General features: G+C 55.3%; 1 protein-coding gene across 2 annotated transcripts in view; it reads left to right on the top strand.

The window, feature by feature from the left end:
• Positions 1–12,887, top strand: part of LRSAM1 (leucine rich repeat and sterile alpha motif containing 1) — a 32,502-nt gene extending 19,615 nt beyond the window's left edge. Inside the window, exons 18-26 of one of the 2 annotated variants that reach the window (XM_006768540.2) lie at positions 1,008–1,095; positions 1,505–1,579; positions 2,879–2,959; positions 3,955–4,050; positions 5,900–5,998; positions 6,856–6,987; positions 7,224–7,305; positions 9,478–9,623; positions 12,445–12,887. In XM_006768540.2, the coding sequence (XP_006768603.1) occupies positions 1,008–1,095; positions 1,505–1,579; positions 2,879–2,959; positions 3,955–4,050; positions 5,900–5,998; positions 6,856–6,987; positions 7,224–7,305; positions 9,478–9,623; positions 12,445–12,570 (925 nt within the window). In that variant the 3' untranslated portion in view covers positions 12,571–12,887. The remainder of the gene's footprint in view (positions 1–1,007; positions 1,096–1,504; positions 1,580–2,878; positions 2,960–3,954; positions 4,051–5,899; positions 5,999–6,855; positions 6,988–7,223; positions 7,306–9,477; positions 9,624–12,444) is intronic. The other variant, XM_006768541.2, reaches the window with a different exon arrangement.
• Positions 12,888–12,893: the final 6 nt, after the last annotated feature.

Below are 12,893 nucleotides of genomic sequence, written 5' to 3'. Positions count from 1 at the left end.
ATCACAACTAGCAGATGACAGAGCCAGGATTCAAACCCAGACAGAGTGGGGGGGCGGGGTGCTCCTGACGGGGGTGCACTCATCGCCAAGGATCCACACAGGTCGGGGGCAGGGTGCACTGGGGGGACGATGATGGGGTTGCCTTTGATGCTGAAGCCACTCTGGCCTGACCCTCCAAGTTCCCCATGGCTCTGCGGGTGTGTCTGTTGGGGGAGCCACAGGTGTCGGACAGAGCCAGGTGAGAAAGGCCCAGTCGATGCTCAGGAGCCCCAGACGGGGACAGGCAGTAGCCCTGTGTGTCTCCTCCCCGCCAGGGGGCGCAGCTGCCAGCCTCCCCTGCGTCCTCAGGTGTGGACTCTCTCCCTCTTTCCTGGTGCATGACATTGTGCTTCTACTAGTAACTGTGATGTCTTGGGCAAGTTGCTTGTCCTTTCTGAGTCCCAATTTTCATACTAGAAAAATGGGGATAAATCAGTATCTTCCCCTACAGTGGCTGGAGCCTTTAATGAGCATAAGGTATGCCACACAGGGTTCAATAAATAACAGCTATTGTTATGAACAAACAAACTCAAAGCCAAGATGCACCCAAGTATGGACATACATGAGGTTGCAAGTTTGGGTTTTTGTGCCAAAATCACTAGACTTGTTCTAGGGGCTGGGAGCAGACCCACTGCCAGGGCGAGAAACGCCGGGGTTGGGAGTGCGGATGCTAGTGCGGAGGAAGGACAGCTTTCCCGGGGCCTGAGCGGCTCACCTGGGCGGCGGTGTTCTGGTACAGGGATGGGTGTCTCCCAGCTCCCAGACACAAACTCTGTCACCTCCTTCCAGGCCTTGGGATTCAGACAGACTCTGTGTCTGCCCCACCTGGAACATGACCCCCAGCAGGCGCTCCATAAGCATTGTTGAATGAATAAATGGTTTATCTTGATCTCCTCCAAGGTGCCTGGCACATAGTAGGTGCTCAGAAAATGTTGAGAGAGTAAATGAATGTGCTGTCTTTGTGGCAGCATGGCTGAAATGGATGAGCGGTTCCAGCAGATTCTGTCGTGGCAGCAGATGGATCAGAACAAAGCCATCAGCCAGATCCTGCAGGAGGTAAGCCCTTGCCCAGGATGTGAGGGCGGGGGTGCACGAAGGGCACGCTGGGGCAGAACTCTGCATGGAGCCCTGTCCCAGAGAGCGTGTGAGACCCCACATGCTTAGTGCATTTAGTACAAACCCTCAGGAAGAGAGGGGCAGGGAGAGGCCTCTGGGTGGTGATCTGGTCACTGAAATCCAGACAAGCACCCCCTTTCCCTGGCTGACACCCACTCCCTGTGCTGTGGGGGCTCCATCATGAGGATTGAAAGGGCAGGGAGTGGTGCAATCGCACCCCGGAGGAGAAGCCCACAGAGCGCTGCAGGACCTGGGCTCACCTCCGAGCCCACTGCACCGTCCGCTCGACTCTGGTCTGCCGCCCACTGGGAAGCCAGGCAGGCCCTGTCAGCAGCCTGTCTCGTTGCAGAGCGCCATGCAGAAGGCTGCATTTGAGGCTCTCCAGGTGAAGAAAGACCTGATGCATCGGCAGATCAGGAACCAGGTGAGTGGGGGTCGTGGACCCCCTTCTAGACCTGTCTCGTCAGCCTTCAGAGACACGCAGAGGTGGCTGGACAGGCGCAGTTACAGTTGAATCCTGGCTCCTTCACAGGAGCTCAGCAGGTCTCCCTGCAGAAGCTCCCTTTCCTCCCAGAACGTCGGTCAGGGGCTGTTGGCAGCTGCCCGAGGCAGCACTGTGGGTGCCCAGGGCTCAGGGGAAGGGCAGCTGGGCCTTGACCGAGGGGCAGCCTGTGCTGAGCACTCCGCAGGCAGCCGGCTGAAACCCCAGTGTCCCATCAGCTCTGAACTGGGACAGACGGGATCTCCCACCTGAGGAAGCAGGGAGGGCCTCCGTCAGCTGGGCCTGGCGGAGAGGGCCAAGGCTGACCTCGGGCCGGCTCTGGGCGGGCCCCACCGCTGTGGCCTCGGGGCCGTCTGACTCTGGGCTTCCTGAGGGTGAGGTGCGCTCTGCGGGCTGGAGGTGAAGTGAGCTTTCAGGCTGTGGGAATGCTCATCGCATCGTACTCAACACTTTGAATTTCACATTTTGCATGGTTTTTTTTCTTTTTATTCTTTTCTTTTTTGGCCAAAACCAGCTTACCTTTTTATTTCCCTCTTTAATTTCAAACCCCCATAGCCGGACATGAAGCTCATTCCTCTGACCAGGGGTTGGTGGGGACCTAGGAACTTAGGGACAAGGGTCATAGGGTCATAGGCACAGGCTGTGGGGTCTGACCCCCAGGGCTAAAAGTCCCCAGTCACACCCTGGGGTGTGCAGTGACCCCTAGATAGTCTCACTGTGGGCGGTTTTGACCCACCAGGCCAGCTGCTCCCCTTTAGACCCTGAGAAGGCACATCCAGGGAAAGGGCTCACTCACGTACCTGCTCTGTGTCATTAGGCAAGTTGCTTAACCTCTCTGAGCCCCAGTTTCCCTGTCTGTAAAATGGAGGCAATAATACCTCCTAAGAGCCAGAGGAGAATTGACAAACCGATACATATAAAGTGTCCAGCACGGGCCTAGCATGCAGAATCCTCAATAAATATCAGCTACGACTCTTATTATTACTCAGTCACTTCCATGACCCTCTGCTCCCGTCTGGGACAGCTCTGCAGAGGAAGCAGGAAAATTGGTCAGCAGTATTGACCAGGCAGGCATGTCCACACCCTGCCCAAAGCACTCAGGGCCCCTTCATCCCAGAGAGCCCCAGAGCAGGTTCTCAGACCCCACTTGGCCATCAGAGAGCACAGACTGGAACTATGGTTAATGTGAGTAAAAAACACCCTGTCTCATCTTCTGTTTAGATTAAGTTAATAGAAACTGAGTTATTGCAGCTGACACAGCTGGAGTTAAAGAGGAAATCCCTGGACACAGAGGCACTACAGGTATGTAGGGCTCCCCGGCCTGCCCGGTCCCTCCCCTGTGCCCCCTGAAGTCCCCTCCCGGTGCCCCACCACCTCTCCAGCAAGCCGGGCAGGTCTCCTCCGTGGCTGTGACCTTGGAGGGTGCCCCAATTCCAGAAGGCTGATGGGAGTGCAGGCCAAGCCGAGGGCTCGGGTCAGCTGTTGCCAGGCAGGAGGGTCAGAGGAAGGAGGGTTTCATTGCCAAGGCTCACCAGGTGACATCTCCATCTCCACGTTTTCTTTGTTTTGGAGCGGGGTTGCTGCTGAGCTCCCTGTCTCTTTAAGCCATGCTTCTGGGGCGCTGGTTCCACTCGGGCTGACATCCTCTGGGGAAGGAGCTTTCTCGGTGTCGCAGGGATGTCCGGGGGAGAGGGACCAGCCGTCGCTGCGTCGCTCCCCGCAGGCAGCTTCTCTGTGACTCGGCCTGCTGTCCTGCTCACAGAGAAGGGGCCGCAGGGACTGGCCGGCGGCGTCTGGACTGCAAGGCTGGACCTGGTTCTGTCCAGCGCAGTCCTGCTGTGTGACCTGGGCGGGAGGGGGAGGGGCGGCCTCTCCCTCCTCTGCACCTCAGTCTGTCTGGTGCTCCACAGCCCTCCCCGCCATGCGTCTGCCCCACGTGCTGTGGGCTCAGTGAGAGGAGGTCGGACACATGGCTTGTCGTTCCCTTTGTTTGCTGTTTCTTACCACTCCACCGACATCAGTCACTAGATTCCATGCCTGGCCTTAGCCCCCTGGGGCAGGGAGGGGGCGGCTTAGGAGCAGGTGGGGAGGGGCTGCCCGGCAGAGGGGCCCCTCGGCTCTGCCCCCTAATTCTCAGCTTGAGATCGTGGGCAGAGACTTGAACTGAGTCAGCCCTCCATGAGCCCCCGGCTGGCAGCTGAGAACCCTGCGGGGGACCCCGCCACCGTGCCCTGGGCCTTCTGGCGCCAGGGCTGCTGGGAGCTTCCGGGGGCACTGGGTGTGGTCTTGTGTTGCAGGAGATGATCTCAGAGCAGCGCTGGGCCCTCAGCTCCCTGCTCCAGCAGCTGCTCAAGGAGAAGACGCAGCGAGAGGAGGAGCTCCGGGCAATCCTGGTGCGTTGGGCTTCCGCGTAGCGCCGAACACGGGTTTGCTTGCCCTCCACACACTTGCCGTTCTCAGAAACACTTCCGTTATTCACATCATACTTGTTCATCGTAGAAAACATGGACGTTTACAAAGGAAGAGTCTCACTTCTGAGAGTTGTCTGTTGCTAACGGTTTGATGAACATTTTTCAAATGTTGTGGTGCTTCTTTGTAGCTACGTGTGCACGTGCTTAAACGTAAAACAGTGCGGAGCCCTGGGTGACCAGCTCGCTTCCACCTGTTCCTCCCGGGTCACTGAAATACTCCTCTGCATTCTTTTCATGGCTGCGTTGGGATAGGCCATCGTTTGGCCTGTTGAGCATTTAGATTGCTTCCCGTTCTTTGCTTTCATGAGCAGTGCGCTCTGACCATCTTTGCAGCTAAGTATCTGAGAACAGCTGAGCCCAGGAGAGGACTGGCTGTGTCCAGGGCAGGCCTTTAATAAGCCCTTGACAGGAAGTACCCAATTGTCCCCTGTGCCCACATGGGTGTCACTCTGGCACGTCATTAGAGTGGCAGAGCTGCATTTAGGTAGCAGCCAGGTCGCGTCCTCCAGATCCCAAGTGCATGTGAGTGGTGAGGACGGAGGCCAGCCCACTGGCTGGGGTGGAGGACCGAGGCACTCCCCTGGTGTCAGTACTGCTCCAGGCACCCTCTGGGCGCCAAGAGCAGGCCCTGTGCAGGGTACGGAGGAGACAGACCAGCTCCGAAACTTCCGAGCCCTGCACAAGCCCCAGTGCCACGCTTGTGCCCATCAGAAGGTGCCTTCCCTCCCGCTGCCTCGCTGCATTGTGTACAAATTGTAGTGCGGGCATCGTGCAGGAGCAGCCATATACTTGGTCCCGGGTTCCTGCCCTCGAGGGGCGGTGAGGGACTCACTAGGGGAGGGAGCAGCACCTCAGCAGAACATGAGGTTCAGGGCCACGGGTTCCAGAAGAGAGGTACGTCCACAGCCCAGGCCAGGAGAGGGGAGCCAGCTAGGCAAGGCCCAGGAGTGACCAGCAAAGGGCACTCAGGTCCCGGTGTTGAAACCCTGCTCCTGTGTCACATCAGACCCCCGTGTCCTGGATGGGCCGGCTCCGCTGCTCAGACCCAGGCCCCAGAGCAGGACAGACCCGGTTCTGGATCGTGGCCCTGACACCGGGCAGCGCCTTGACCTTGGGCTGCTAATCACTCTGACGCTCAGCTTCCTCACTTGCGCAGTGGAGCCCATTGCAGTTGTGAGAATTAGTAAAAGGGCGTCGTGTGCACAGCACAGTCGCACGGAGCCGCTGTCAGTGCCATTTGTCCGCTGCTCTGTCCCCGGCCCCTAGGACAGTGCCTGGCCCAGACGGCTCTCCAGGAATATCGGTTGGGTGCCGGAAGGAAGGAATCCGTTCCAGTAGCATGTTTACGAGTCTCCAGCTTTGTCAGACAGCGGAGGTGTCCTTGGACTCCTCTGTCCTTCCCTACCTGGCACCCGGAGACCAGCCGGAGCTCTGGGAGAAGGAGGTGGCTGCCTGGCGCTTGGCCATTCCCACCAGCAGATGAGACAGTGTCCCTCCCAGACTAGCGGGTGCACAGCAAGGTGCCAGGTGCAGCAGCCAGGGGCAGCCCCCCACCAGGTGCGTGTGTGAGACCCTTCTCGGCGGTCAGCTGGGGGCAGTGCTGCTCCCTGCCTTCCTGCCTGTAGTTGACGTGCCGTGATGATAGCGGACAGGGACGCTGTGAGACACCACGTGCCGTCCACGCGCTCAGCGGAGCACAGTTCAGTCACCATCATTGTCGTTGCTTTTACTCACCGATTTGTGACTAACAGCATCAACTTCGTTCTGGCAGACGGAGTTAGAAGCCAAAAGTGAAACCAAGCAGGAAAATTACTGGCTGATTCAGTATCAACGGCTATTGAACCAGAAGCCCCTGTCCTTGAAGCTGCAGGTGAGGCCTGGTGGCACCGCCCGCACCGGGAGCCTCGGGGGTACCCTGCTGCTTGATTCCAGCTTCATTCCCTGCTTCCGGTGGCCGGACCCGGGGCACAGAGTGAGAGGGAGGGTCCATCCCCGTGAGAGCAGACAGCTGCTGGCGCTCCGCACGTGCTAACACAGGCGGCGACAGTGCTGCCGTGTGGCCCTCTCTCCCTGTCTCCATCTCCTCCCTCTCCCCTCCCAGCACTTTTTAAATATATATATATTTTATTGATTTTTTACAGAGAGGAAGGGAGAGGGATACAGAGTTAGAAACATCGATGAGAGAGAAACATCGATTCAGCTGCCTCTTGCACGCCTCCTACTGGGGATGTGCCCGCAACCCAGGTACATGCCCTTGACTGGAATCGAACCTGGGACCCTTGAGTCCGCAGGCCGACGCTCTATCCGCTGAGCCAAACCAGTTAAGGCAACACTTTTTTTTTTTTAATGTTAAATAAAAATGGAGTCTTTCTAGATATACTATTTGGCAGCTTCTTGTTCCTCTTAGTGGTGATGGGCAGCTGTCCAGGCCTGGACACGTACTAGTACTAGTAGAGTCCGCATTGTTTCCCCACAGCTGCATACCATGTAGCATATGGAAGGCCCTCGTTTATTTAAACAGTCCCCCCAATGGTACTTAAGTTGCTTACTGTTTTCAAGTTCACAAATAGAGCGACAGTGAACTTCCTGTACATCCATCTCTCTGCGCTTACACATGCATTTTTGAAGGGAAAGTTCCAAGAATACATTTTGCACTTCGGTTATATATATTCACACCCTTTGTTTGCTGTTGTGAATACTGGCTTCTTGTTCTTCTTCCCTGTACAGGAAGAGGGCATGGAGCGCCCACTGGCGGCCCTGCTGGTGGAGCTGTCCGCCGAGCACTACCTGCCCATCTTTGCCCATCACCGCATCTCGCTGGACATGCTGAGCCGCATGAGCCCTGGGGACCTGGCCAAGGTGGGTACCAGCAGCCTCTCGGGGGAGGTCCGCGCAGCGCTGGGCCACGGGCCCAACCTGGCCAAGGGTGGCTTGCTCTTCTTGCAGTTCTTGGGAAGCTCTGCTATTAGCAGATGCCCCAGGGCCCCTTGCTGAAGGCGCCAGCAGCCAGGAGTGAGGCGGCCCCCGTGGCTCTGTGCTGTGTGGCCGGCTCCGGCCCAGCCCAGGCCACAGTCTGCGCTCCTTGGACTCCGCAGGTGGGAGTCTCAGAAGCTGGCCTGCAACACGAGATCCTGCGGAGGGCCCGGGAGCTGCTGGACGCGGCCAGGATCCCGCCAGGTACCGACACCAACCTTGCGTGTGGACTGTGGTGGGGGCAGTCATCTCTTTACTCCTCAGGTCGAGCCCTAAAGGCTGGATCTAGCCCCTGCCAGTCCTTAAGGTTCCTTCCTGAAGGAACAGGATTTACGAATGAGAAAAACAGGCACAAAAATGGGAGTTTCCTTGCAGCATTCGGGGCCCTCGCCTCCCTGTCCCGTGACCTTCCCTAAACCCACCCTACAGACACCGGGACTCACACACCCGGGGGCCTTGGAATCGAGGGAGAAACCAGCTGTATCCAGTGCCCAGCACTGGGGCTGGGGTGTCTGTGAGGATGTGTGTGACGGGTTGTGAGGGTAAGTGCAGGTCATAAAGGGACTCCACCCGTCGGAGGCCAGGGGAGAGCAGGTACCGAGGTGGGGGTAGGGGCCGGCATGGAAACCGGCTCTCCTGTGTGCCGAACATCATCTGCTGCCAGGCAGTTGCCAGCCATATCACGGGTACCATGTTGTGTCACCCGTTCCAACCCCATCAGGTGGTATTGTTAACCTCATTTGAGGGGTGGGAAACAGGCAGAGAGAGGTTAACTCGCCTCTCACATCACACAGCCAGCAAACGGCTGGAACACTGGGCTCTGCTGCCCCTCAGGCAAGCCCACGGGAGGGCCAGCCTCGGGCAGGATCTGTTTGGGACAGAGGCTAAAGAGGTGCCAGCCCAGACCGAAGGGGTGAGGCAGGAGCTCAGGCTGCCTGGCTGTGTCCCCAGATGGCAGGGCTTTTGGCAGGGCCGTGCCATCTACAGACACCAGTTTTCCGGCCAATTTTACAGCAGGGACTGACTCTACCTAGAAAAAGTCATTAAGCTCCCAGCCCTTCAGTATCAAGTCTTGTGCAAAATAGCCTCCTCAGATGTTTGTCCCCCTGCATGGCCCCATCGCACTCAGGTCAGGAAGGGTTTGGCATCAGGACTTGGGTCGCCCTAACGTCGGCGAACATGTTAGGATAACAACAGTGCCCACCTGAGGGGTTGAGACAAAGGTGACACCCTAGCAGACACACCTCCCTGCAGCAGAGTTGCAGGTACCTTTCACTCCGAACCCCTCCAGCATCCAAAACCTCTCACCATCTCCCACCAACCCCAGAGCTAGCAGAAGCTGCTCCCTGCTCGGAGCTAATCCCCCTCTCAGGGTGTCCCTGCTGCCGGAGCTAATCCCCCTCTCAGGGTGTCCCTGCTGCCGGTGTGATGCCTCGGCTCTGCCCACCCCACCAGGAAGCGGGCTGTGGCGGATGGTTCCTTCTTAGCTCCAGAAAGGACAGGAAATGCTCGGGCATTTTCCTGCCAATGCTCTTACTGCTCCCAGGCCTCCATCTGTGTCATATTAAGTATAGAAGGGCCTCTTCACCACGATGGCTTGGGGCACCCTGATACCCTCAGAGTGTCTAGGGTTGTAATAACCTTTGAAAAACCCTCAGAATTTCCAATTATAAAATAATACTGCTTGTAAGTCAAACCACAGAATCAATGAAACATATGAGCTGAGATCCGGGTGGGGATCAGGGCTGAAGGCAGACTCAGGGATGTCGGTGGTGGCCACTGGGTGATGATCAGAAAGACTGCATCTGGAAGGGCCCAGGCTGATGTCTGGCTTCAGGGCTGGCAGCTGCTGCAGGGGAGAGCAGTGGGCACGCTGGGGGCCCTGCCAGGGGTGCGGGGAGCAGCCGTGGGGACCTCTCCCTCCTGTCCCTGCTCCTCTGTCTCCCCGGCCACTGGGTGAAGCTGTGAGGGAGGCTCCTCCACCCGAGTCCCTAAGCAGGGGCTCCTGTGCTGCGACTCCACCACCAGGTGGCGCTGTGGCCTTGGGCAAGTGGCCACCCTCTCTGAGCTCAGGTCTCATCTCTGAAAGTGACAGGATGGCCCTTAAAGGTCCGGGGACGTTAGGCGTAAGAGACCCCAGTTAGCCAGTGTTGTGCCCCCTGCCCGGGTCCCAGCTCTCCCCTTTTCCAGATGGGGCAGGGGACTCAGAGAAGAGAAATAAGAGGGTGTGTGGTAAGGCTCCCCCTGCCCCATTCTGAGGTCAGAGCACCCTCACCTCCAGCTCAGTGTCCATGTCGGGCAGGCAGGGCTGGGGTCAGCCCCTTGGGGTTGGGATCACTGGGAGAGGCCTGGCTCACCTCTCTCTGGTCCCCACAGAGCTGCTGAAACCACCCCCGGACGAGGTCCTCGGGGCCCTGGAGCCCACGGCCCCTGAGGAGCTTCCTGAGCCCGCGAGGCCGTCGGCTCCCCCCGCGGAGCTGGAGGTGCAGACCTCCGAATGTGTGGTGTGCCTGGAACGGGAGGTAAGTTTGGAGCCGGCGCCCTGCCCGCGGCCATCCGAGCCTCTCCAGGGGTAGTCTTCCTAAACACTTTGCTCTAGTCATATAAGTATCTGGTGTTCATTAGAAATCGTGGAAAATACAGGAAATAAAAGTGACCCATGATCCCATGACCCAAATATGAGCAATGCTAGACTTTTTTTTTTTCAAAGAGGGTGTTTTCCCTACTTAACAAATACATTAAGGAAAATTTCTCAAGTTGTTAAATATCAACAACACAATTTTCTCTGAAGAGGCTGTTCTAAAACCGTCTTTTTAAAAAAACATTACAACATTCACTCTTATTGTAAAAACTAAACAACACAGCATATAAAAAAAAATTTATGTTTTCTTTTCCCCAGAAGGCTTTAAATATATTTTTTTATTGTTGGCAGTATTACAGATGTCTCCCATTTTCCTCCCCTTCCCTCCCTCCTCCCAGCCATGACCCATCCCCCCCACCCAGGTCTTCAATACCCTATTGCCCGGGTCCATGGGCTGTGCATATAAGTATCTAAGTTCTTTGGTTTATCTCTTCTCGTCTCCCCAACCCCACATCGAGGTATATCAGTCTGTTCCATGCCTCCATGTTTCGGGTCTTATTTTGTTGGTCAACTCATTTTGTTCATTATATTCTACAAATAAGTGAGATCATGTGATATTTGTCTTTTTCGGTTTGGCTTCTGTCACCTAGCATAGTATTTTCCAGGTCCCTCCATGCTGGCCCAAGGAGGAAGAGATCTTTTTCACAGCTCATAGTATTCCACAGTGTAACTGTCCCACAGCTTTTGTATCCATTTATCCTACTGATGGGCACTTGGGCTGTTTCCAAATCTTAACTATTGTAAATAATGCTGCTATGAACATCTATTCTTTCTGATTGGTGTTTTGGGGTTTTTAGATTATATTCCCAGAGGCGGGATCGCAGAGTCATTCCCAAACGTGAAGTTGTGCAAACCCCTTGGGACGGGAGACACGGCTCAGAGAGAAGGGGCACCGGAGTCAGCAGAGCAGATGGTGCCGTGTCAGGCCCAAGCGGTCGTTATCCTTTTTTTTCGCCACATCCTCGCCAGCACTTGTTGTTTGCTGATTTTTTTGATGATAGCCATTCTGACAGGTATGAGGTGATACCTCGTTGTGGTTTTCTTTGCATTTCTCTGATGGTTTGTGACTTCGAGCATTTTTTCATATGTCTCTTGGCCATTTTGTGTGTCCTCTTTGGAGAAATGTGTATTCAGATCTGCTGCCCGTTTTTTAATTGGATTGCTTGTCTTCCTTTTGTTGAGTGTCTGAGTACTTCATATATTTTGGATATTAACCTCTTATCAGGCAAGTATGTTCTCCCAGGCAGTGGGTCCCCTTTTCACTTTGATGGTGGCTTCTTCCTTTTTCTGTGCAGAATCTTTTTATTTTTATGTAGTCCCGTTTGTTTATTTTCTCCTGGTTTTTTGCCCTAGGAGATGTATCTGTAAACATACGGCTCCATGAGATGTCTGAGATTTTGCTGTCTATGTTCTCCTCTAAGATTTTTCTGGTTTCATGGCTTACCTTTAAGTGTTTCGTCCATCTTGAGTTTATTCTTGTGTATGGTGTACGTTGGTGGTTTAGTTTCATCTTTTTTGCATGTGTTTGTCTGGTTTTCCCAGCACCATTTGTTGAAGAGACTGTCTTTACTCCATTGTACGTTCTTGCCTTTTTTGTCAAATATTAATTGGCCATAATGGTGTGGGTCAATTTCTGGAGTCTGTTCTGATCCATTGGTCTATGTGACTGTTCTTGTGCCAGTACCAGGCTGTTTTGGTTATAATGCTTTATAGTATAGTTTGATGTTGGTATTGTGATCCTTCCTACTTCACTCTTCTTTCTCAAGATTGCTGCAGCTGTTTGGGGTCTTTTGTGGTTCCATGTACAACACAGCATATAAAATTAAAACTCACCCTCCCTCCACCGTGCGCCCCTACTTAGAAAAGGCGGCCATTTTAGAGCATTTGGTTTCCCTCGGTCTTCTCCACACCCGGGGCAGGCATGATGTGGAAGGACTCATTGGTTATAAATTTAACCAAATTCCTGCTTTGGGGCCCCATAGGTTGGCTTCCAATTTCATTATTACAAACAGTGCTGAGCTGAGCAGCCTGGAACGAGTTGGGAGCACACCCTAGACCAGTGATGGCGAACCTTTTGCGCTCGGCGTGCCAGCATTTTGAAAAACCCTAACTTAACTCTGGTGCCGTGTCACATATAGAAATTTTTTGATATTTGCAACCATAGTAAAACGAAGATTTATATTTTTGATATTTATTTTACATATTTAAATGCTATTTAACAAAGAAAAATCAACCAAAAAAATGAGTTCGCGTGTCACCTCTGACACGCGTGTCGTAGGTTCTCCATCACCGCCCTAGACTATGGCCTTACGGTAAATTCCTAAAAGGAGGAAACACTGAAGCGAAGCGTAGACGTGGCTTCTAGGCCATAATGTTGGAATTGCTTTTAGACTGGGGGCTGGGCAAGTGCACACAAAACAACACAAAAATTGGGAACAGCCTTCCCGTCCAGCAGCAGGGCTGGTTCCATCCAGAGGGCACCGCAGCTGTCACCCGAGAGAGGGGGGCAGGCAAGTCGTAAAACATCGGAGCATATAATCCAGTTTCATATTAGAAAGGGGCGGGGCTTACGGGCATTTATAGGTTTTTAACAAAACATGAAGGAGTGCCGAACTGCTAGCAGAGGGAGGGCTGGGCGTGCCCCTGCTGTGTGGCGTGTTTCTGGATGGCCAGGAGGCTCAGGCGCTCCGCTCTCTCCTCAGGCCCAGATGATCTTCCTCAACTGTGGCCACGTCTGCTGCTGCCCGCAGTGCTGCCAGCCGCTGCGCACCTGCCCGCTGTGCCGCCAGGAGATCGCCCAGCGCCTCCGGATCTACCACAGCAGCTGAGCGCCCGCCTGGCCCCCGGCCCTCCGGCCCACGTCCACACCTGCAGGCCCAGGGCTCCAGCTCACCCCTGCTCTCCCCAGACGAGTAAGGCCCCTCTGGCCTGGACCCTACCCTACAGCCCAGGAGGGCGCCCCCCACCCTCAATCTCCAAGCAGCTGGTCCGGCCGGGCAGAGTGAATGTTCCTAGCCGATGACCTGCACACTGTGGAAGAAGAGGAGAGCCCTCCTGGTACCAGGGAGGGCGTGGAGAGGCCGCTGTGGCACCATCTGAGCACAGGACTGAGCGTCCTGGCCAGTGTGCTCCACCCTTCCCAGCCAACTCT

Source organism: Myotis davidii, unplaced genomic scaffold, assembly GCF_000327345.1.
Source record: "Myotis davidii unplaced genomic scaffold, ASM32734v1 scaffold142, whole genome shotgun sequence".
In the NCBI taxonomy this organism is placed as follows: domain Eukaryota; kingdom Metazoa; phylum Chordata; class Mammalia; order Chiroptera; family Vespertilionidae; genus Myotis; species Myotis davidii.
The sequence above is the reverse complement of the archived record's forward strand: the minus strand, read 5'-3'. Positions and strand labels throughout refer to the sequence as shown.